This window comes from Cetorhinus maximus, chromosome 1 (genome assembly GCF_964194155.1).
Source record: "Cetorhinus maximus chromosome 1, sCetMax3.hap1.1, whole genome shotgun sequence".
Classification (NCBI taxonomy): domain Eukaryota; kingdom Metazoa; phylum Chordata; class Chondrichthyes; order Lamniformes; family Cetorhinidae; genus Cetorhinus; species Cetorhinus maximus.
This window is the reverse complement of record NC_135879.1, coordinates 243,557,564-243,582,338: the sequence shown is the minus strand read 5'-3', so window position 1 is coordinate 243,582,338 and position 24,775 is coordinate 243,557,564. Positions and strand designations below refer to the sequence as shown.

General features: G+C 50.2%; 1 protein-coding gene across 2 annotated transcripts in view; it reads right to left on the bottom strand.

Annotated features, from left to right (window-relative positions):
- The window catches only part of LOC144688430 (uncharacterized), a 125,004-nt gene extending 100,429 nt beyond the window's left edge, over positions 1–24,575 (bottom strand). For both annotated transcript variants that reach the window (XM_078554953.1, XM_078554962.1), the window contains exon 1: positions 24,118–24,575. In XM_078554953.1, the coding sequence (XP_078411079.1) occupies positions 24,118–24,503 (386 nt within the window). In that variant the 5' untranslated portion in view covers positions 24,504–24,575. The remainder of the gene's footprint in view (positions 1–24,117) is intronic.
- Between the last annotated feature and the right edge of the window lie 200 nt (positions 24,576–24,775).

Here is a 24,775-nt window from a genome sequence, read left to right as displayed (position 1 = left end):
CCCTCCACCACCGACGCACAGTAGCAGCAGTGTGTACCATCTACTAAATGCACTGCAGCAACTCACCAAGGCTCCTTCAAAAGCAGCTTCCAAACCCACGACCACTACCATCTAGAAGGACAAGGGCAGCAGACACATGGGGAACACCCACCACCTGGAAGTTCCCCTCCAAGCCACTCACCATCCTGACTTGGAAATATATCGCTGTTCCTTCACTGTCACTGGGTCAAAATCCTGGAACACTCTCCCTAACAGCACTGTGGGTGTACCTACACCACATGGACTGCAGCAGTTCAAGAAGGCAGCTCACCACCACCTTCTCAAGGGCAACTAGGGATGGGCAATAAATGTTGGCCCAGCGAAGCCTACATCCCGTGCATGAATAAAAAGAAGTGACAAGCCTGGCTGCGGGAACTATAGAGGAATCTCCCTGCTGCTGGCCATAGGGAAGGCCATCACATGAATCCTCCTCAATCACCTTCTCCCTGTAGCTGAAGAACTCCTATCAGAGTCACAATGGACATGATCTTCACCGCGCGACAACTGCAAAAGAAATGCAGGGAACAGCACCAACCATTGTACATGGCCTTCTTAATGGTGTGGGAACAGGAAGAGAAGCCGTTACAAGTGATTCTCTGGCTATGGTTAGATAGGTAAGAGTGGAACCAGGTGAGAGATGTCCCACCCATCTGGACGACAGTGGAGAGGTGTTGGAGGAGGATGGTATGGTCAACATGTCAAAGGCTGCAGGGAGGTTGAGAAGGATGAGGAGGGAAAGTTTACCTTTGTCACAATCACATAGGATGTCATTTGTGACTTTAATAAGAGCTGTTTCAGTCCCTTGGCAGGGACAGAAACCTGATTGGAGGGATTCAAACATGGAGTTCCAGGCAAGATGGGATCGGACTGGAGAGATGACAATCTGTTCAATGACTTCGAGGAAAGGGAGGTTGAAGATAGGACAATAGGGTCAAGGATTGGTTTGCTGAGGACGGGTTGATAGCGGCAGATTTAATGGAGAGAGGGACAACACCACAAGAGAGAACCGTTAGCAATATCGGCTAACATGGGAACCAGGAGGGGAGGTTCAGCTGTGAAGCAGAGCGTAAATCAGCCAAATCCATACTGAAGAATAAAGAGCAACTTGCATTTAAATAACACCTTTAACAGGGCAAAATCCCCTAAAGTGGGATTTATCTTCCAAAACGAGAATGCCTCCAGGGAAGAGGAGCTTCAGTTATGTAGTTCGATTCTTCTTATTCTTGGATGTGGGTGTCACTGGCTAGTCCAGCATTTATCGCCCATCCCGGATTGCGTTTTGAGAAGGTGGTGGTGAGCTGTCTTCTTTTCTTTTTATTTGGTCATGGGGTGTGGGCGTTGCTGCCTATGTCAGCATTTATTGCCCATCCCTAATTGCCCTTGGTCAGAGAGCATTTAAGAGTCAGCCACATTGCTGTGGGTCTGGAGTCACATGCAGGCCAGACCAGGTAAGGACAGCAGCTTTCCTTCCCTCAAGGGCATTAGTGAAACACTACTGTCCATATGGTGTAGATACACTCACAGTGCTGTTAGGGAGGGAGTTCCAGGAATTGGAGAAGTTGGGAGTATTCTCCTTGGAGAAGAGCAGGTTAAGAGGAGATTTGACAGAAGTTATTCAAAATCATGAGGGGTCTGGACAGAGTAGACACTGTTCCCACTGGCGGAAGGATTGAGAACCAGAGGGCACAGATTTAAGGTAATTGGCAAAAGAAGCAATGGAGACACGAGGAGAAGCTTTTTCACACAGCAAGCGGTTAAGGTCTGGAACGTGCTGCCTGAGAGTGTGGTGAAGGCACGTTTAATCAAGGCACTCAAGAGGAAATTGGATTATTATCTGAAAAGGAAAATGTATAGGGTTACAGGAAGAAGGCAAGGGAATGGCACTAAGTGAAATGCTCATTCAGAAAGTCACCAGAGATAAGATGGGCCAAACGGTCTCTTTCTGTGCTGTTACAATTCTGAGACTGTGAAATTTGACATTGAGCCCCATCAAGAGATATTACAACAGCTTGGTTAAAATACCTGAAGGTGTTTCACAGGAGGCAATGTTAGGAAGGCTGGATAAAAAAAAGGTGCATTTAACAAGGATCTGAAAGGAGGAGAGAGAGGTAGAGAGGCAGAGAAGTTTAGGAAGAAAACTCCAGAGCATTGAGCCTAGGTTCCTGGAGGCAAAGTGACAATGGTGGAATAGAAGTGAGGAATGCACAGGAGGCTAGAGGTCATGGTTAGTGTAGAGCTGGAGGAGATTACAGAGAGAGGGCAGAGCCAAGGTGATGGGAGTTTCAACACCGATTATGTACTCATGGTGCTTGAACCCACAAGATACAGTTTCAGAGGCAAGAATACTCTTGACTGAGCCAAGCTGACAATCCGATCTTCAGATGGCTGGACACATGTGGGGAGGGTGAAAAGAGATTCTATAACTTGCATCTATATAGTGCATCTCACACAGAAACATCTGAGGGCCCAATAAGATGGAAAATAGACAATGAGCAGGACAGAGAAAGGGGTGGGAGTGATAGGAAACATGGTTAAAATGCTCCCAGGGCAACAAGGAAATAGTTAGCTCAAGTAATTTCGATAGAAGGTAAGGGACAGGGCAGACAGTAGGGGCAAAGCATTAGGCTTCTGATGATCCATAGTACCCGGTACAAACGAATACACAGGGGCTTGAGGTATTTTCCTCAGCTAGCTGTGGAACAAAGTCACAGAGGAACTTGGATTCAGAAAACTTCAAATGCTTAAAATGAGCATCAAGCCAAAACGTTGCTCTGTGCCCAATGGATCAACAAACAGAGCCACAGAGAGCTCAGCCTCAGGCAGGGAGTAGCAGTTGCTTATGTACATTAGCCAATAAAAAACAACAGTTCCTTCTAAAGAGTCATTTGACTTCACTTTCTCTGCTCACTTCCCCAAGTTCCTTTGGAGAGTAAGTCACAAAAAAGCCAGTGTTTACATACTCCCCCACCCTCCACCCGACTCCTTCACCCCCACTCCCCAACCCAGGCAATGAGAAACGTGCCTTATCGAGCAGCTGCCCAGCTGGTAGGGAGCGACTGCCAGACAGCACAAAACTGACGCACAAAACCTTTCAGACAAACATCAGAATTCAGCACGTTGCGGGGGGTGGTGGAGGGTGGTTTCAGAACAGGTTATCTTGCCATCTCGTTTTTCAAATAATGTTTTGCTGTTAATGCTTGGTGGTGAACAGCACTGTTTGCTTTACTAGGTGAGGGAACTCTCTCCCATCGGAGGGTGACGATGAGAAATATTTCCATTGTTAAGAACGCCCACTGAAGGTCATCATTACGGCTGCTGCTGCTACCAAAAGAAAATCAAACCACCATGAACTTTAACCAACATGGCAGCAAAGGCCTGGTTACTGAGGATAGGATGTCACCCTGCAAACACTGGGCACTCCTGTTCCTGCAGCCCACCTCCTCATTGCCCCAGGAACACGGCCGCCAATGGGACCATACTGTGCCCTGCCAGGGATAAGGAGAGCTGGAAGTTGATGAGTGGACAAGTGAAAGGTTGAACACAAAACGGCATGGCCAACACCATCTTTGTTAATTATTGCAGCAACATGCTGAAGTGGGGAAGAGTTTTCACAGCTCAAGAGTAAAGCAATAACTGTGGGCAGCCAGGCTTTTGTCAGGATCATCCTAGATGCACTCCCCAGCAGGCAAAAACTCCTGTGCAGCCGTAGAATGAAGTACCACCTACTCCCAACCATCAACTTGCCCCGTTTGATTGGGGAATCGACAACGCAAGAGGCATTAAAACAGAAAGTAGAAGGAAATAAGTACAAGGCCTGTCAACACCAGAAATGAGTCAAGGCAAGTTAATGTCTCTGGTACAAACCTGTTGTCAGGAGATCAACCAATGCCCTACTCAAGTTCTTCTGTCAGAATTTCCCATATTTTCTGTCTTTGTTTTAGATTGCCACCATTTGTAGATTTGTTATTTATTTCCAAGGCCACCACCAGCTGGAAGTTCCCCTCCAAGCCACTCACCATCCTGACTTGGAAATACATCGTCGTTCCTTCACTGTCGCTGTGTCAAAATCCTGGAACTCCCTCCCTAACCTACACCACACGGACTGCAGCGGGTCAAGAAGGCAGCTCACCATCACCTTCTCAGGGGCAATTTGGGATGAGCAATAAATGTTAGGCAGTGACATCCACACCCTTTGAAAGAAAAAAATTTTTTATAAGAATGATTTAGTATCCCCTTAAATGAGGGAATTAAGCCAGGGCTGCAGGGCCTCAACCATCGCCATTCCCAAGCCTGCTCTGGGCAGGCCTCAGGCTCCAGGCTCCTGCTTTTCTATTTTTTCCCTGTTTTTTCACTCTGTTCCACCATCAAATACAACCCGCATTTATTCAGCATCTTTAATACAGTAAAACGACTCAAGGCGCATCACAAGATAACATTTGACGTTGATCCACACAAGGAGGTTTAGGACAGGTGAATAATTGCAGCTTTGTCAAAGGGATGGGTTTTCAGGTGCATCTTAAAAGGGGGAAAAGTAATTGGTAATGCTTAGAGTGGAAACTCCCATCAGATCATCTTTCAACAAAAATGGAAAAGGAAAGACTGGTGTTTCTATTACACCTTTCACAATCTCGGCACTTGACAAAGCCCTCACAACCAGCAAAGTCTTCTTGAATGTCAGCCTGGATTATGTGCTGGAGTATCTGGAGTGGGGCTTGAACCCCCCACCTTCTGATTCAGAGCCAAGGGTGCTAACTGATGAGCTAAGGCTGACCCGTCATCCCTAACCTCTGGAACTCTCCTTTCAGCTTCACCACTCCACCTTTCTTCCTATCTCCAAAAGCCTGTTATAACCGCTCTCTTCACCTGTGCCTTCAGTCTCCCTCCCTATAGCCGCTTCCGTCTTCTGGAGGCACAGGCCCTTCCAGAGAAGTGTCTCCGCGGTGTTGCTGCTGGTTTTGCCAGTCAGCCACCATTGAATCATACAGCAGAGAATGCGGCCATTCAATCCATCATTCCAGCGCCAGCTCTTCGAGATTGAACTTCTTCACTCCAGAAAGCAATGGATGCTCAGTCGTTGAATATATTCGAGAGACAGGCCAATAAATTTTTGGGTGCTGCGTATTGAGGGATAGGGGGGGTAAATACAGTTGAGGTGGAAGGTCAGCCATGTTCTTGTTAAGTGACAGGGCAGCTCAAGTTAAGTGGCTCCTATTTATTAAGTTCTCACAGCTGAGCGGCTATCTAATTAGATCCACTCTCCCCCCTCACTCTCCAAATAGTTCTCCTCTCAGCATTTATTCAATTCCCTTTTGAAATGTCCTATTAAATCTGCTTTCCCATCCTGTCAGACAGTGCATTCCAGATCATCATAGCTCACTGTGTAAAAACAGTCACCTCATCTCATCTTGGGCATCTTTGCCAATTACTTTAAATCAGAACCTGGAAGTAAACCCAGAATAGAAGCAGGGATTTTTTTATTCTTTTTACAGGATGTGGGCATCGCTGGCTGGGACAGCATTTTTATTGCCCATCCCTAGTTGCCCTTGAGAAGGTGGTGGTGAGCTGCCTTCTTGAACCGCTGCAGTCCATGTGGTGTAGGTACACCCACAGCGCTGTTAGGGAGGGAGTTCCAGGATTTTGACCCAGCGGCAGTGAAGGAATGGCCGATACATTTCCAAGTCAGGATGGTGAGTAGAGGGGATCTTGCAGGTGGTGGTGTTCCCATCTATCTGCTACACTTTTCCATCTAGGTGTAGAGGTCACCGGTTTGGATGGGGCTGTCTAAGGGGCCTCGGTGAGTTGCTGCAGTGCATCTTGTAGATGGTACACACTGCTGCTACTGTCAGTTGTGGAGGAAGTGAATGTTGAAGGTGATGAATAATTTAATTCTGTCACATTCTTATTCGTGTCTACCACTTGTCCTTGCTAAAGTCCTTGGGGGTGTTTGTCTCCAAGGACAATAATCCAATGTTTATACTGTAATTTTAGTAAACAATTGATTTCCAGATCACTTCTACATGAAGCTGCCATATAAAGTTTCTTCAAATGTTGGACCTGCTACTGTCAAAGACAGCGCAACTAACCCACCCTTTCTCCCCCACTACCATCTGCGAGGTTTTAAGGTTACCTGTATTAAAAGTCAAACATTCAGCAGAAGCCCCAATGTCTGTAACTGTAAAGCAATGACACAGCACAAAATGATAGGCTGTTTAACCAGGATGAATTGCTTGCTGGCCAGGAAAATGTTATGCTTGCATTAGGAGTTTGACAGACTGTGTTAAAAGCCAACTTGTAATGTTTGTAACACAGCTCATCAATCAGCATTACAGAGTCCGCACTTTTATCAGAGGCTGTGGGACAATCCAGAATGACTGATGTACACTGAGTTAATAAGACAAAACTGCAATCTCCTGTGCTTGGATTTATATAATGGTTCTGAATGGGGAGAGATTTGACCCACCGGGATTTTAATTAATGGGAGTGAACAGGAAGGGATTTGATCCATTGGGATTTTACACAATGGGAGTGAATGAGAAGGGGTCTGATCCACTGGGATTCTAAATAATGGGAGTGATATGGAAGGAGTTTGATCCATTGGGATTCTAGATAATGGGAGTGAACCGGAAGCAGTTTGATCCACTGGGATTCTAGGTAATGGGAGTGAATGGGAAGGAGTTTGATCCATTGGGATGTTACACAAGGTGTGAATGGGAAGGGGTTTGATCCACTGGGATTCTAGATAATGGGAGTGAATGGGAAGGGGTTTGATCCACTAGGATTCCAGATAATGGGAATGAATGGGAAGAAGTTTGATCCACTGGGAGTTTAGACAACGGGAGTGAATGGAAAGGGGTTTGATCCATTGGGATTCCTGAGAGCGTATGTGCAAAATCTTTGAAGGTGGCAGGACCAGTTGAGAAGGCTGTTAAAACATACATGGGACCCTGGGCTTTATAAATAAAGTAAGAGCGCAAAAGCAAGGAAGTTATGACAATCCTTTATAAAACACTGGTTAGGCCTCAACTAAAGTATTGTGTACAATTCTGGGCATCACAATTTACAAAGGATGTCTAGACCTTAGAGCACAGGAGATTGGCTAGAACGGTACCAGGGACTTCGGTTAGGTGCAGAGACTGGAGAAGCTGGGATTGTTCTCCTTAGCACAGAGAAGGTTCAGAAAAGATTTGATGAGAGGTTTTCAAATTATGACGGATTTGATAGAGTAAATATGGGGAAACTTCCACTGGCAGGTGGATTGAAAACCAGAGGTCACAAGTAATTAGCAAAAGGGACAGAAGTGGGGAGAATTCTTCTTCCCGCAGTGAGTTGTTGTGGAATGCGCTGCTGGAAAGGGCAGTGGAAGCAGGTTCAATAGCGACTTTCAAAAGGAAATTGGATAAATACTTGAAAAGAAGGCATTTGCAGGGCTATGGGGAAAGAGCAGGGGCTGCTGGGTTAGTTGGACAGCTCTCTCAAATAGCTGGTACAGGTAGAATGTGCAGGGTCACTACAGTGCTGTTAAAATTCCATAAAAGGACATGGGGTACGGGTTGAATCCATATGGACCTTGTAGAGTGGAAAGCGGTCATTGCCAGCTCCCAGCCTAAGGGGGCTCAGAAACGATTTGCTGCTCCCAAACTGCGGGTTGAAAGTTGAGCTGTCCAGGGTACTAGTTTAAGCTGAGGAAAGCTAAGGGGAAACTCAGTGTAGGACAAACCGGGAAATCATCAGTCTGTGGGACCTTCCGACTTTAAACCCCCTCAAAACCCCAAATAAATCAGCCCTGTGTGACCAGCTCATGCCATTCAGGAAAACCCAGCCTGTGTGCTAAATAGCAAAATGATGCCATGTCCTTAATATCCAGAGGCTGGACAGGATCCAGTTTGAGCAGAGCACTCAGCACTAACCCGCTATGTCAACAACCTGTACCATTCCAAGTGCCCGTCGGGATGAAGCCTAGATGTGAGCGATGAATCAGAGCATTAAGAGCCTCACTTGTGACAGGCCTCACTTAACGGCCTTGTGAAACAACAGTCTGAAATATTCTTTTAACAACTGTCACTTCAAGGCTTTGTGGTTGCTGCACACACTGCTATTTTCTCCACTTACTGCTTTCCTCCTGATGCTTTGCTATGTTGGCCTTCCCCTCCCCGTCTAATTTCTGCTCTGCTATGTTCTGTTCCAGAGTAGCACCTTGCTGAACCTGCCATGCAAAGCAACCTGCAGACCACTGAGACCCAGGGCTGGAGCTCCATGTGACCAGGCCTCAAATAACAGCTGGTCCGACAGCTCATGTTTCAGCAGCTGTCACCTCCATTTGGTGACCAAGGAAAGAAGGCAAAGGAATGTTGACAGGATGCGGAACTATCCTGCGCCATGTCAATTTTAAAATTCTCATTCCTTGTGTTCAAGTCCCTCCTTGGCCTCACCCCTCCACATCTCTGTAATTTCCCTACAACCCTCTCAGACCTCTGCGCTCCTCTGATTCAGGACTCTTGTACATCACAATTTTCCTCATTCCACTACTAGTGGTTGTGCCTTCACCCACAAAGACAGTGAACTCTGGGATTGTTCTCTAAACCTCCCCGCCTCTCTAACATACTCTTCCTTTGACATTCCTTAAAGCCTACCAGTCTGACCAAGCGTATGGTCACCTATCCTAACATCTCCTTTCGTCATTTGCTGTCACATTTTGTCTGATCAAATTCCCTGTCAAAAGCCTCAGGATATTTTACGACATTAAAAGGTGCCAAATAATTGCAAGTTCCTGTTATCTCAGCACCCATAGAGAAAATGACGAGATGATATTCACTCTGAACTTTGTTTCCAGTGGAACTCTTGGTTCAGTGGCTTTACTCCCCTTGAGCCTTGTGCTTACATATGAACAAGGAGCAGGAGTAGGCCATTCAGCCCCTCGAGCCTGCTCCACCATTTGATAAGATCATGGCTGATCTGATAGGAACCTGAAGTCTGCATCCAACCTACCCCCAATAACCTATCACCCCCTTGCTTACCAAGAATCTATCCACCTCTGCCTTAAAAATATTCAAAGATTCTGCTTCCACCGCCTTTTCAGGAAGAGAGTTCCAAAGACTCACGATCCTCAGTGAAAAAAATTCGCCTCATCTGTTTTAAATGGGCGACCCCTTATTTTTAAACAGAGACCCCTAGTTCTAGATTTTTCCACAAGAGGAAACATCCTCTCCACATCCACCCTGTCAAGGCCCCACAGGATCTAATATGTTTCAATCAAGTTGCCTCTTACTCTTCTAGACCCCAGCAGATACAAGCCTAGCCTGTCCAACCTTTCCTCATAAAACAACTCACCCATTCCAGGTATTAGTCTGGTAAACCTTCTATGAACTGTTTCCAATGCATTTACATCCTTCCTTAAATAAGGTGACCAATACTGTACACAGCACTCTAAATGTAGTCTCACTAACGCCTTGTACATCTGAAGCATAACCTTCCTACTTGTATATTTAATTCCCCTTGCAGTAAATGAGAACATTTTATTGGCTTTCCCAATTACCTGCTGCACATACTAGCCTTTTGTGATTCATGCACTAAGACACCCAGATCCCTCTGCACCTCAGAGCTCTGCAATCTCTCACCATTTAGATAATATGGTTCTCTTTTATTCAACCTGCCAAAATGGACAAGTTCACATTTCCCCACATTATACTCCATTTACCGGGTCTTTGCTCACTCACTTAACCTATCTATATCTGTTTGTGGCCTCCTTATGTCCTCTCCACAACTTACTTTCTTTGTATCATCAGCAAACTTGGCAGCCATCCTTTCAATCCCTTCATCCAAGTCATTTATATAAATTGTAAACAGTTGAGGTCCCAGCACTGATCCCTGTGGCACACCACTCGTTACATCTTGCCAACCTGAAAACCCATTTAGCCTGCTCTCTGCTCCCTGTTAGCCAGCCAATCTTCTATCCACGCCAATATGTTACCCCCTACACCATGAGCTTTTATTTTCCACAATAACCTTTGATGTGGCACTTTATCAAATGCTTCCACTTGACAGTTGTTCCCAGAAACATGTTTCAATCAGGAGCTCGAGCAGCTACAGGAACCGCCCTGTGGCTCTGTTTTAAGGCCTGTTATCGCATTCGAGATACAGTTTGGGAATATCGCCTTCAAAAAAGAGTTAGCAAAAAAAATTGTTCTACAAAAGTCACAGCATGGAAACAGACTGACCAGCTCATGTTGGTATTTCCTTTCCACACAAGATAATCGTCACAATCAGATTGATCTACCTCTTCTCACATCCCTTCAACCTTTTTTCCTTTCATTCAAATCGCCAATCTAATCTCAAAATTGACATGTAGTTTCTGCCTCAACCAGAATGCCGGAAATGGATTCCACAGTCTAACATCTCTGTTTGGAGGAGTTTCTCCTGTCCTCTGTTCTAAATGTCTTGCATTTAATTTTGCATCTTTGGCCTCTCACTCTTGGCCCCCTGCTCTCAGTTCCTCAGCTAACAGAAACAGTCTGCTTCTATGTACATTTGTCCCATCCTTCATGCTATTTTTATTCATTTACAGGATGTAGGCATTGCTGACTAGGCCAGCATTTATTGCCCTTGAGAAGGTGGTGGTGAGCTGCCTTCTTGAACCGCTGCAGTCCATGTGGTGTAAGTACATCCACAGTGCTGTTAGGGAGAGAGTTCCAGCAATTTGACCCAGTGACAATGAGGGAACAGTGATATATTTCCAAGTCAGGATGGTGTGTGACTTGGAGGGGAACTTCCAGGTGGTGGTGTTCCTGTCTATCTGCTGCCCTTGTCCTTCTAGATGGTAGTGGTCAGAGAGTCATAGTCATAGAGACATAGAGGTCTACAACACAGAAAAAGGCCCTTCGGCCCATCGAGTCTGCACCGGTCAAACAAGTATCTAACTATTCTAATCCCATTTTCCAGCACTAGGCCCATAGCCTTGTATGCCATGGCATCGCAAGTGCACATCCAAATACTTCTTCAATGTTATGAGGGTATCTGCCTCTACCACCCTTTCAGGCAGTGAGTTCCAGATTCCCACCACCCTCTGGGTGAAAAAATCCTTCCTCACACCCCCTCTAAACCTCCTGCCCCTTACCTTAAATCTATGCCCCCTGGTTATTGATCCCTCCACCAAGAGGAAATGTTCCTTCCTGTCTACCCTATCTATGCCCCTCATAATTTTATACACCTCAATCATGTCCCCCCTCAATCTCCCCTGCTCCAGGGAAAATAACCCCAGTCTATCCAATCTCTCCTCATAAATAAAACTCTCCAGCCCAGGCAACATCCTGGTAAATTTCCTCTGCACTCTCTCTAGTTCAATCACATCCTTCCTATAATGCGGATTCCAGAACTGCACGCAATACTCTAGCTGTAGCCTAACCAGTGTTTTCTACAGGGGGTTGTGGGTTTGGAAGGTGCTGCCTAAGGAGCCTTAGTGAGTTCTTGCAATGTATCTTGTGGATGGTACACACTGCTGCTACTGTGTGTCGGTGGTTGAGGGAGTAAATGTTTGTGGATGTGGTGCCAGTCAAGCGGCTGCTTTGTCCTGGATGTTGTCAAGCTTCTTGAGTTTTGTCGGAGCTGTACTCATCCAGGCAAGTGGAGAATATCCTACCACAGTCCTGACTTGTGCCTTGTAGATGGTGGACAGGCTTTGGGGAGTCAGGAGGTGAGTTACTCGTCGCACGATTCCTAGCCTCTGACCTGCTCTTGTAGCCACGGTATTTATATGGCTAGTCCAATTCAGTTTCTGGTCAATGGTAACCCCCAGGATGTTGATAGTGGGGAATTCAGTGATGGTAATGCCACTGAATGTCAAAAGACGATGGTTAAGTTTTCTCTTGTTGGAGATGGTCATTGCCTGGCACTTGTGTGGCGTGAATGTTATTTGCCACCTGTCAGCCCAAGCCTGGATATTGTCCAAATCTTGCTGCATTTGGACATGGACTGCTTCAGTATCTGAGCAGTCACAAATGGTGCTGAACATTGTGCAATCATCAGTGAACATCCCCACTTCTGACCTTATTCCTCTTCTGGAAGGAAGGTCATTGATGAAGCAGCTGAAGATGGCTGGGCCTAGGACATAACCCTGAGCTTCACAGAAGTATTAGGGAACAAGGTTTGACACTGAGCCATGAAATATTAGGCCAGATGATCAAAAGTTTGGTCAAAAAGATAGCTTTTAAGGAACATGTTAAAGGAGGAGGGAAAGGTAGAGAGAGACGGAGAGGTTAAGGAAGGGAATTCCAGAGCTTAGGGCTCAGGCAGCTGAAGGCACAGTCGCCAATGGTGAAGTAATTAAAATCAGGGATGCTCATGTAGCCACAATCCGAGGAGCGCAGATATCTCAGAGAGTTGTAGTGTTAGAGGAGATGAGAGAGATAAGGAGGGGCCAGGCCATGGAGGGCATTGCAAACGAGGATGAGAATTTGAAATTGATAAATACAGTCAGCAAGTTCATTCCCAATGTCTGAGTCGGCCAGGAATCGGCCTGGATTAGGGCCAGACAGTAACTGCTCAGATAGCAATCTCAGAACTCCCACTTTCTAGGAATGTCCTGGAGTTTCCAGGTAGGAGAGTATAATGTCCTGGACACCGCGATGAACAGCTCCCAAGAGAAAAATCAAACCGGATGTATTTTTAAAAATTTTCTTTGAATTCGTTTGTTGTTTTTAATTAATTATAAAAATATTGGATTAGGCAGGGGGATTGGAGAAAATGTCAGGAAACTTCCAGGAATATGTCCAGAGTTGTCAACTCGAAAGCAGGCTGAGATCATAGCAGCCTCTTTAAGGATTATAAGGGAATGCTCAGGCACTACTGGCCCTACATACGTACGTCAACATCTGGAGAGAGAAGGGACTGACTTGAATGTTGGGTGTGGGCGTTTGGCTAGAAGCCTTTATCATTGCTGATGAAATCTAAATCTAGACCGTTAACGTATCTTTAAGCCTATTGCTGCACAGCTTCCGTTTCCATTTCTGCTTTTCTTGAAAAGAAAATAACACAGTAAACAAAGTTTTTGGAGAATTATACACCTACAGAGTAGATAGTCAGAAGCTAGAGTAGATAGTCAGAAGCTTTAGAGTAGATAGTCAGCTTTTTCCCAGGGTGGAAGAGTCAATTACTAGGGGACATAGATTTAAGGTGAGAGGAGAAAACTATAGAGGAGATGTGCGGGGCAAGTTTTTTACGCAGAGGGTAGTGAGTGTCTGGAATTCGCTGCCAGAGGAGGTGGTGGAAGCAGGTACGATAGTGGTGTTTAAGAGGCAGCTTGACAAATACATGAATAGGATGGGAATAGAGGGATACAGACCCCGGAACTGCAAAATGTTTTAGTTGATGGGTAATATGATTGGTGCAGGCTTGGAGGGCCGAAGGGCCTGTTCCTGTGCTGTACTTTTCTTCGTTCTTTGTACAACCCTACCAGAGGGGAAACACCAACATAGTTACCCCAAAGCAATTTCAACTAATATATTTTTTATTCATTCACGGGATGTGGGCTTCGCTGGCTGGGCCAGCGTTTATTGCCCATCCCTAGTTGCCCTTGAGAAGGTGGTGGTGAGCTGCCTTCTTGAACCGCCGCACTCCATGTGGTGTAGGTACATCCACAGTGCTGTTAGGGAGGGAGTTCCAGGATTTTGACCCAGTGACAGTGAAGGAACGGCGACATATTTCCAAGTCAGGATGGTGAGTGGCTTGGAGGGGAACTTCCAGGTGGTGGCGTTCCCATGTGTCTGCTGCCCCTGTCCTAGATGGTAGTGGTCATGTGTTTGGAAGGTGCTGTCGAAGGAGCCTTGGTGAGTTTTTGCAGTGCATCTTGTAGATGGTACACACTGCTGCTACTGTGCGTCAGTGGTGGGGGGAGTGAATGCTGAAGGTGGTGGATGGGGTGCCAATCAAGCGGGCGGCTTTGTCCTGGATGGTGTCAAGCTTCTTGAGTGTTGTGGGAGCTGCACTCATCCAAGCAAGTGGGGAGTATTCCATCACACTCCTGACTTGTGCCTTGTAGATGGTGGACAGACGTTGGGGAGTCAGGTGGTGAGTTACTTGTCACACGATTCCTAGCCTCTGATCTGCTCTTGTAGCCACAGTATTTATATGACTAGGCCAGTTCAATTTCTGGTCAATGGTAAGCCACTAATGTTGATAGTGGGGGATTCAGTGATGGTAATGCCATTGAATGTCAAGGGGTGATGATTAGATTCTCTCTTGTTGCAGATGGTCATTGCCTGGCACTTGTGTGGCACAAATGTTACTTGCCACTTGTCAGCCCAAGCCTGGATATTGTCCAGGTCTTGCTACATTTGGACATGGACTGCTTCAGTATCTGAGGAGTCCTGAATGGTGCTGAACATTGTGCAATCATCAGTGAACATCTCCATTTCTGACCTTATGATGGAAGGAAGGTCATTGCTGAAGCAGCTGAAGATGGTTGGGCTGAAGACACTACCCTGAGGAACTCCTGCAGTGATGTCCTGGAGCTGAGATGACTGACCTCCAACAACCATAACCATCTTCCTTTGTACTAGGTATGAATCTAACCAGTGGAGAGTTTTCCCCCTGATTCCCACTGACTCCAGTTTTGCCAAACTCGGTCAAATGCCTTGATGTCGAGGGCAGTCACCTCACCTCAAAAGTTCAGCTCTTTCGTCCAGGTTTGAACCATGGCTGTAATGAGGTCAGAAGCTGAGTGGCCCTGGCGGAACCCAAGGTGGGCGTCGGTGAGCAGGTTATTGCTCAGCAAGTGCCGCTTGTTAGCACTGTTGATGATCCCTTCCATTACTTTACTGATGATCAAGAGTAGACTGATAGGGTGGTAATTGGCTGTGTTGGATTTGTCCTGCTTTTTGTGTACAGGACATACCTGGGCAATTTTCCACATTGCCGGGTAGATGCCAGTGTTGTAGCTTGGAACAGCTTGGCTAGGGGTGCGGCAAGTTCTGGAGCACAAGTCTTCAGTACTATTGCTGGAATATTGACAGGGCCCATAGCCTTTGCATTATCCAGTGCCTTCAGTCATTTCTTGATATCATGTGGAGTGAATCGAATTGGCTGGAGACTGGCATCTGTGATGCTGGGGACCTCTGGAGGAGGCCGAGATGGATCATCCACTCAGCACTTCCGGCTGAAGATTGTTGCAAATGCTTCAGCCTTATCTTTCACACTGATGTGCTGGGCTCCCCCATCATTGAGGATGTTTGTGGAGCCTCCTCCTCCAGTGAGTTGTTTAATTGTCCACCACCATTCACGACTGGATGTGGCAGGACTGCAGAGGTTAGATCTGATTCGTTGGTCATGGGATTGCTTAGCTCTGTCTATCACTTGCTGCTAATGCTGTTTGGAATGCAAGTAGTCCTGTGTTATAGCTTCACCAGGTTGACACCTCATTTTTAGGTACGCCTGGTGCTGCTCCTGGCATGCCCTCCTGCACTCTTCATTGAACCAGGGTTGATCCCATGGCTTGATGGTAATGGTAGAGTGGGGGATATGCTGGGCCATGAGGTTACAGATTGTGTCCGAGTACAATTCTGCTGCTGCTGATGGCCCACAACGCCTCATGGATGCCCAGTCGAGTTGCTATCCCATTTAGCATGGTGGTAGTGCCATACAACACGATGGAGGGTATCCTCAATGTGAAGGCGGGACTTCATCTCCACAATGACTGTGCCATGGTCACTCCTACCGATACTGTCATGGACAGATGCATCTGCAGTAGGTAGGTTGGTGAGGATGAGGTCAAGTATGTTTTTCCCTCTTGTTGGTTCCCTCACCATCTGCCGCAGACCCAGTCTAGCAGCTATTATTGTCCTTTAGGACTCGGCCAGCTCGGTCAGTAGTGGTGCTACCGAGCAGCTCTTGGTGATGGACATTGAAGTCCCCCACCCAGAGTACATTCTGTGCTCTTGCCACCCTCAGAGCTCCCTCCAACATGGAGGAGCCCTGATTCATCAACTGAGGGAGGTACAATCCGTGATAATCAGCAGGAGGTTTCCTTGCCCATGTTTGACCTGATGCTATGAGACTTCATGGGGTCCGGAGTCAATGTTGAGGACTCCCAGGGCAACTCCCTCCCGACTGTATACCACTGTGCCGCCACCTCTGCTGGGTCTGTCCTGCTCCTGGGACAGGACATAATAAACATTAACTCTGTACAGCTACAGTGAGTAATCCTTACACTGAATAAAGTGACTCTATACAGTTCGAAGAGTTACCGCACTTCAAAAAAAAGTGATTGAAATACTTTGAGATATTTCAGTATGAGAGGTGTTAAAAATGAAAGTCTGGATCTGGAATAGAACTACCTAGATACCCTCCCCCCCACCGACCCAGCCTTGTCCTCCACCACCCCCCCCCCAGCCTTGTTCAATGCCCCCTCCCCCCTCCCCAGCCTTGTTCTCCCCCCCATCCCCAGCCATGTTCTTCCACCCCGCCCTCCCACCCCCCACTCCGACACAGCCTTGTTCTCCTTCCCTCTCTGGGGACCCTCAGTGATCCCACTGGTGGAAGGGTTGAGAATGAGAGGGCACAGATTTAAAGTAATTAATAAAAGAAGCAATAGTGACGTGAGGAAAAACTTGTTCACGCAGCGAGTGGTTAAGATCTGGAATGCCCTGCCTGTGAGTGTGGTGGAGGGAGATTCTAACTCCCTTTTGAAAGCCTCGATTGGCTGTTAGCTGAAAAGGAAGAACATCCAGGGTAACAGGGAGAAGGCAGGAGAATGGCACTGATTCAGAGAACCGACGATGGGCCAAATGGCCACATTCTACAATGTGATTTCTGTCATCACTGAGGGTCCCCAGAGAGGGAAGGAGAACGAGGCTGTGCCAGGGGGTGGGGTGGGGGGGGAGCGGGAAGAGAGCGAGGCTGGGTCGGGGGGGAGCGAGGCTGGGTCGGGGGGGAGCGAGGCTGGGTCGGGGGGGAGCGAGGCTGGGTCGGGGGGGAGCGAGGCTGGGTCGGGGGGGAGCGAGGCTGGGTCGGGGGGGAGCGAGGCTGGGTCGGGGGGGAGCGAGGCTGGGTCGGGGGGGAGCGAGGCTGGGTCGGGGGGGAGCGAGGCTGGGTCGGGGGGGAGCGAGGCTGGGTCGGGGGGGAGCGAGGCTGGGTCGGGGGGGGAGCGAGGCTGGGTCGGGGGGGGAGCGAGGCTGGGTCGGGGGGGAGCGAGGCTGGGTCGGGGGGGAGCGAGGCTGGGTCGGGGGGGAGCGAGGCTGGGTCGGGGGGGAGCGAGGCTGGGTCGGGGGGGAGCGAGGCTGGGTCGGGGGGGAGCGAGGCTGGGTCGGGGGGGAGCGAGGCTGGGTCGGGGGGGAGCGAGGCTGGGTCGGGGGGGAGCGAGGCTGGGTCGGGGGGGAGCGAGGCTGGGTCGGGGGGGAGCGAGGCTGGGTCGGGGGGGAGCGAGGCTGGGTCGGGGGGGAGCGAGGCTGGGTCGGGGGGGAGCGAGGCTGGGTCGGGGGGGAGCGAGGCTGGGTCGGGGGGGAGCGAGGCTGGGTCGGGGGGGAGCGAGGCTGGGTCGGGGGGGAGCGAGGCTGGGTCGGGGGGGAGCGAGGCTGGGTCGGGGGGGAGCGAGGCTGGGTCGGGGGGGAGCGAGGCTGGGTCGGGGGGGAGCGAGGCTGGGTCGGGGGGGAGCGAGGCTGGGTCGGGGGGGAGCGAGGCTGGGTCGGGGGGGAGCGAGGCTGGGTCGGGGGGGAGCGAGGCTGGGTCGGGGGGGAGCGAGGCTGGGTCGGGGGGGAGCGAGGCTGGGTCGGGGGGGAGCGAGGCTGGGTCGGGGGGGAGCGAGGCTGGGTCGGGGGGGAGCGAGGCTGGGTCGGGGGGGAGCGAGGCTGGGTCGGGGGGGAGCGAGGCTGGGTCGGGGGGGAGCGAGGCTGGGTCGGGGGGGAGCGAGGCTGGGTCGGGGGGGAGCGAGGCTGGGTCGGGGGGGAGCGAGGCTGGGTCGGGGGGGAGCGAGGCTGGGTCGGGGGGGAGCGAGGCTGGGTCGGGGGGGAGCGAGGCTGGGTCGGGGGGGAGCGAGGCTGGGTCGGGGGGGAGCGAGGCTGGGTCGGGGGGGAGCGAGGCTGGGTCGGGGGGGAGCGAGGCTGGGTCGGGGGGGAGCGAGGCTGGGTCGGGGGGGAGCGAGGCTGGGTCGGGGGGGAGCGAGGCTGGGTCGGGGGGGAGCGAGGCTGGGTCGGGGGGGAGCGAGGCTGGGTCGGGGGGGAGCGAGGCTGGGTCGGGGGGGAGCGAGGCTGGGTCGGGGGGGAGCGAGGCTGGGTCGGGGGGGAGCGAGGCTGGGTCGGGGGGGAGCGAGGCTGGGTCGGGGGGGAGCGAGGCTGGGTCGGGGGGGAGCGAGGCTGGGTCGGGGGGGAGCGAGGCTGGGTCGGGGGGGAGCGAGGCTGGGTCGGGGGGGAGCGAGGCTGGGTCGGGGGGGAGCGAGGCTGGGTCGGGGGGGAGCGAGGCTGGGTCGGGGGGGAGCGAGGCTGGGTCGGGGGGGAGCGAGGCTGGGTCGGGGGGGAGCGAGGCTGGGTCGGGGGGGAGCGAGGCTGGGTCGGGGGGGAGCGAGGCTGGGTCGGGGGGGAGCGAGGCTGGGTCGGGGGGGAGCGAGGCTGGGTCGGGGGGGAGCGAGGCTGGGTCGGGGGGGAGCGAGGCTGGGTCGGGGGGGAGCGAGGCTGGGTCGGGGGGGAGCGAGGCTGGGTCGGGGGGGAGCGAGGCTGGGTCGGGGGGGAGCGAGGCTGGGTCGGGGGGGAGCGAGGCTGGGTCGGGGGGGAGCGAGGCTGGGTCGGGGGGGAGCGAGGCTGGGTCGGGGGGGAGCGAGGCTGGGTCGGGGGGGAGCGAGGCTGGGTCGGGGGGGAGCGAGGCTGGGTCGGGGGGGAGCGAGGCTGGGTCGGGGGGGAGCGAGGCTGGGTCGGGGGGGGAGCGAGGCTGGGTCGGGGGGGGAGCGAGGCTGGGTCGGGGGGGAGTGAACAAGGCTGGGTCGGAGGGAGTGAACAAGGCTGGGTCGGAGGGAGTGAACAAGGCTGGGTCGGAGGGAGTGAACAAGGCTGGGTCGGGGAGTGGGGTGAAAGGGGTGACAGATTAATAGGAAGGGGAGGAGGTGCAGTTGGGGACCTGGGACAGAGTGGGACAGATTGCGATGGGATTTAATTTGAATCCAGGTAGCAGCAAGATAGTGTCAGACAGTGTGGAAATAGAGAGGATTATGCACCGATGTAACCAGGATAGCATCAATAACAAGGGAGTGGAGAGACAGTGGGTGGAATTGGGAATCAGTGGGTACTGAGGAATTCCTATCAGACTAACTGGTTGCAGGCGTATCCCAGACACACTTTAAAAAAAACTGGTATCAACCACACACAGTTTATTTTAAAAACACAATATTAAGGATTACAAAAGTGCATGTGTGTGCAATATTTCCTGTGCAGGGCACACTGCCCTGAGATTGCGACACCCACACACTCACTCAGGCATTCCAGTCAACACTAAAGAACATCTCTGGTTTTGGGGTCAATTCCAAGCTCTGGCTGAGAGGCTTAGAAGGAAAAAACAAAATCGTCTGGAAGTTGGGGTGAGAAGGCAAACACTTACTTAGGCAGCTCAATCTGCAGCACATCAATAGTAAAAGGGTGGTAAAAGGAGGAGTGGGGCCGATTAGGGACCAAAAAGGGGATTTACACATAGAGGCAAGAGGCAAGGCTGAGGTGTTAAATAAATACTTTGCATCTGTCTTTACCCACAAGGCAGATGCTGCCCAGGCCTTGGTGACAGAGGAGGAAACTCAGTCACTAGAAGGGTTTAAAATTGATAAGGAGGAAGTACAAGATAAGCTGTCGGTACTTAAAGTTGACCAGGCACCGGGACCGGATGAGATGCATCCAAGAATATTGAAGGAAGTGAGAGTGGAAATTGTAGAGGCACTGGCCATAATCTTTCAATGCTCCCTGGATTCAGGGGAGGTGTCGGAGAACTGGAGAATTGCAAACATTACGCCCTTGTTCAAAAAAGGTTGTAAAGATCTGCCCTGCAATTACAGACCTGTCAGTTTAACTTCGGTGGTGGGGAAACTTCCAGAAACAATTATTTGGGATAGGGTTAATAGTCACATGGAAAAACGTGGATTGATTCGGAAGAGTCAGCATGGATTTGTTAAAGGAAAATAATGTCTAACTAACTTGCTGGAGTTTTTTGAAGAGGTAACAGAGATAGTTGATGAGGGAAAGGCCATCGATGTGGTGTATATGGACTTCCAAAAGGCATTTGATACAGTGCCACACAACAGACTTGTGAGGAAAGTTATAGGTCATGGAATAAAAGGGACAGTAGCAACATGGGTACAAAATTGGCCAAGGGTTAGGAAACAGAGGGTAATGGTTAATGGGTATTTTTCAGACTGGAAGAAGGTTTGTAGTGGAGTTCTCCAGAGGTCGGTATTGGGACTCTTGCTTTTCCTGATATATATAAATGATCTAGATCTTGGTGTGCAGGGGACAATTTCAAAGTTTGCGAATGACACAAAACTTGGGAGAATTGTAAACTGTGAGGAGGACAGTGTAGAACTTCAAAAAGACATTGACACATTGGTGGAGTGGGCAGATAGGTGGCAGATGAAGTTCAATGTGGAGAAGTGTGAGGTGATACACTTTGGTACAAAGCACATGGGGAGGCAGTATAAAATAAAGGATGCTATTCTAAAGGGTGTGCAGGATCAGAGAGACCTGGGTGTATATGTACATAAGTCAATAAAGGTGGCAGGACAGGTAGAGAGAACTGTTTCTAAAGCATACAGTATCCTAGGCTTCATTAATAGGAGCATAGAGTACAAGAGCAGGGAGGTTATGATGAACTTATTTAAGACACTGGTTAGACCTCAGCTGGAGTATTGTGTACAGTTCTGGGCACCACACTATAGGAAGGATGTGAACACATTGGAGAGAATGCAGAAGAGGTTTACGAGAATGGTTCCAGGAATGAGACACTTCAGTTATGAGAAAAGATTAGAGAAGTTGGAACTGTTTTCCTCGGAGAGGAGAAGGGTAAGAGGAGACTTGATAGAAGTTTTCAAAATCATGAGGGATCTGGACAAAGCAGATAGGGAGAAATTGTTACCGCTCGTAAACAGATTGAGAACCAGAGGGCACAGATTTAAAGTGTTTTTCGAAAGAAGCAAATGAGAGGTGAGAAGAAGCTTTTTCACACAGCGAGTAGTTAGGGTTTGGAATGCACTGCCTGGAAGTGTAGTGGAGGCAGGTTCAACTGAGGCATTCTAGAGGGCATTGGGTGATTATTTAAACAGAAACAATGTGCAGGGTTACGGGGAAAAGGCAGGAGATTGGCACTATGTTAAAATGCTCAGAGAGCCGGTGCAGACACAATGGGCCGAATGGCCTCCTTCTACACTGTGACAATTCTGTGATTCTGATTCAGTTCTCTGGGCTCCTATAAGAGAGAGAGAGAGAGAGAGATGAGGGCAGCACAGACTGCTTAACTGCAATAGCCCACGAAATGGAACTGAGCCAAGTAGACCCTGAGACTGTCAGTCCCTGGCACATATCTATGTGCAGTGAGCTGGACTCAGTCTGGACAGCATGAATTCCTGATCATTATCCAGTGAACACTGCTGAACAGGCCGGGGGGTGTCAAGTGGCTACTTTGCTTACCCTCCCTCCGCCCTCGCAGTCACCCAGACTCCCACCTCCACATTAACTACCCAAACAGCACACACTGTCACAGCTCACGGTCACTTGGGTGAGGAAGCTGAAGGTGAGCAGTGATTGTTGGACAAGGAAGTCTGCCTGTCCAACACATCCAGCACCCTCATTTATCGAAAACCCTCTCCAACCAGCAGCCTCCACCAACACCAATCTCCCCGTGTGACAACTCCCCAAAGCCCAATCTCCCCCATCCAGCTCCCATCTCCTCACCCAAACCCCAATCTCCCTGTCCAGCCCCTCCCACACCCAGACCCCAATCTCCCTGTCCAGCCCCTCCCACACCCCAGCCTCCCCAACCAACACTACCCTGAAAACCCTAATCTGTCTGTCCAGCACCCTCTCTCCAGACCCTGATCTGCCCATCCAGCCCCGCCACTCCACCCCTCATGACAGACCCTCAATCTCCCCCTCCAGCCTCCCTCCCTCCCCCACCCCCCCCAAGACTCCAAACTCTCCATCCAACAGCACAAATGTCAAGGGAATACAATAGCGAGTGTACAAGAGGCTAGATCCAGCTGTTGGAGAAAGGACTCCCCATGTAACAGCCACTTCACCCACAGCTGCCCAGTCAGCCAACATTTACACAGAGGCTTACACAGAACATGCAACACAGAAACAGGACACTGGGACTAACCAATCCTAGCTGTATTCTCCACTCAGCCTCCTCTCAACCTCCATCTCACCCTATCAGTATAATGTTCCATCCCCTTCTCCCTCATGTTCCTCTTAAATGCATTTACACTATTCACCTCAACTATGGCAGTGAATTCCACGCTTTGGGTGAAGGCGTTTCTCCTGATTTTCCCATTGGATTTCTTGGTGACTGTCATATTGGTGGCCTCAAGTTTGAACAAGTAGAAACACTGTGTTTACTGAAAACTTTCTTAACTTTAAAAATCTCTTATTCAGTCACCACTCAGCAATCTCTTTTTTATATAGAGAAAGGAACCACAGTCCTTCCCGATAGGTTTAACCTCACTTTCAAGCAGTACAGGCACACTCCTAAATCCCCCCCACCCCCCTCTGATATGTCACAGAAACCTCAACACAAGGCTGGACCAGTCAGCTATGGGTCAGTGGGTAGCACTCGTGCCTCTCAGTTAGAAAGTTGTGGGTTCGAGTCCCGCTCCAGAGAAATGAACCCAAAATCCAGGCTGATAGTTCAGCAATAGCACTGAAGGATAGCAACGCCTTTGAGGACAATTAGGGATAGGCAATAATTGCAGGCTTAGCCAGCGAACATCCACGCCCTGTAAAAGAATAAATAAAAAAACAAATACACTGCACTGACCACAGGAGATTTTAAATGGAGGTCCCATCTGTCTGCGAAAGACCCGATGGCATCATTAACAAGATGAGCAAGGCCCAATTCCGACCAGCATGGGAACAGCAGCAGCCTCCTCCCAACTGCTAACTTTTCCTTATGTTTCAGCGCCCTGGCCAATATTACTTTTTAATTCCTTCACGGTGTGTGTGGGCGTCGCTGGCTAGGCCTGCATTTATTGCCCATCCCTCAATGCCCCTTCAGAAGGTGGTGGTGGTGAGCTGCCTATTGATCCCTCAGCTAACAAGAGGTGACTTGTCTGAAGGGGCTTGTTTGTGGGGGACCTTGGGCTGTGGGCTCTGTCACATTCCCTACCTTTTACAGCGGTGTGACTTCACTAGGTGCTCTGGGACATGCTGAGGCTGGGGAAAGGCGTTACAGAAATGCAAGTTAAAGCCGAATTCTGCAACAGCAGTTCATTTTTTTTTGGGTGTTGAGGGGGGGGGGGGGTGGTTTGGCCAAGACAGTGGGAGAATTCAGCCCGCCCCTCCCCCCCCCTATACCACTAAGTACGAACCTTCCCCCACCTTAAAAAGAAAAAAGAGAGAGAGAGGGAGAGTTCTGGGCAAGTGGCGAGTCGAATTCCAGTCGCGATCGATTGAGATGCTCAGCAACATTAACCGTGCCCGGCTGCAGAGAGGCTTGAGAGCGCCTTGCCCACCAGGCTTAAGGTTTAATTAACATGTGATCGGATCGGAGAGAGTTCGGGCCACCACCCCCCACACACACAACCCCCAACCCACAGAGACACCCCCAGCAGCAACTCCAAAGCCAGCAGCAAACAGGGACTCCAGTCTGGGACTGTCCAGTGCACATTCCCAGCTGGGAAAACGCAGTTTCGGAACATTTGGCAGATTAAAATCAACACGACAGAAAGAGAATTAAACTCACGGTGGGGGTAGGGGTAGGGGTGGGGGAGAGGAACAGCCTTAAACATTCTCCTAAAGTTCTGCAACTTTTGACTCTGTCAGGTTTTTGGTTGTGTTTGGATATTGGGGGGCGGCCCCTGGAGGATAAAACATTTTCCAATGTGTATTTTATTTTTAAATGGGGTGCAGGACTCACGCGGGTTTCTTGCTGCTTTTCTCCTGGTAGACGGTAGCCAAGGGGAGGATGAGCTGTCCCAGGAACTTGTCCAAACTCATGAGGGACCTGTGCATGATGGTGATGACCAGCTCCTTCTCTGGCCCGTGTCCACCTCCTCCCTCTCCCTCCCGGGGCTCGGACACCCAGTCCGGCATCACCTCGAAGGTGCATTCCTCCTTCCACTCGGGATCCCGGCTCTTCTCCAGCACCGAGGTGCAGTACTTGTCCTTGCCCAGCTGGATGATGGCGAACGCATCGCTGGTGTTGTGTTTGCCTTTGGCCCGCAAGCCCCTGGCCCTCAGCACGGTGACCTGGACGTGGCTGGGTGACCAGTGCTGGCTCTGCAGGGCCAGGCTGCCGGCCATCGCCTCCCTCCGGACACTCAGCAACCGCTCGGGCTCTCGTCCACTGCGTCCGCCACCGCCCACTGCACCGCTCCTCCCGGCCAGTGAAGGGACCGGGCCGGACCGGACCGCCCCGGGACACTGACGTCAGGATATGGGGAGGAGATCCCGGCTGAAAGGAGCCGGAGGCAAAATATATATATAAAGGGCAGAAAGTGGAGGATTGCTCCTGGAAGACAGGGGGAAATGTAGTGATTGACAGGGGAGAGGATAGAGTAACTGACAGGGGAGAG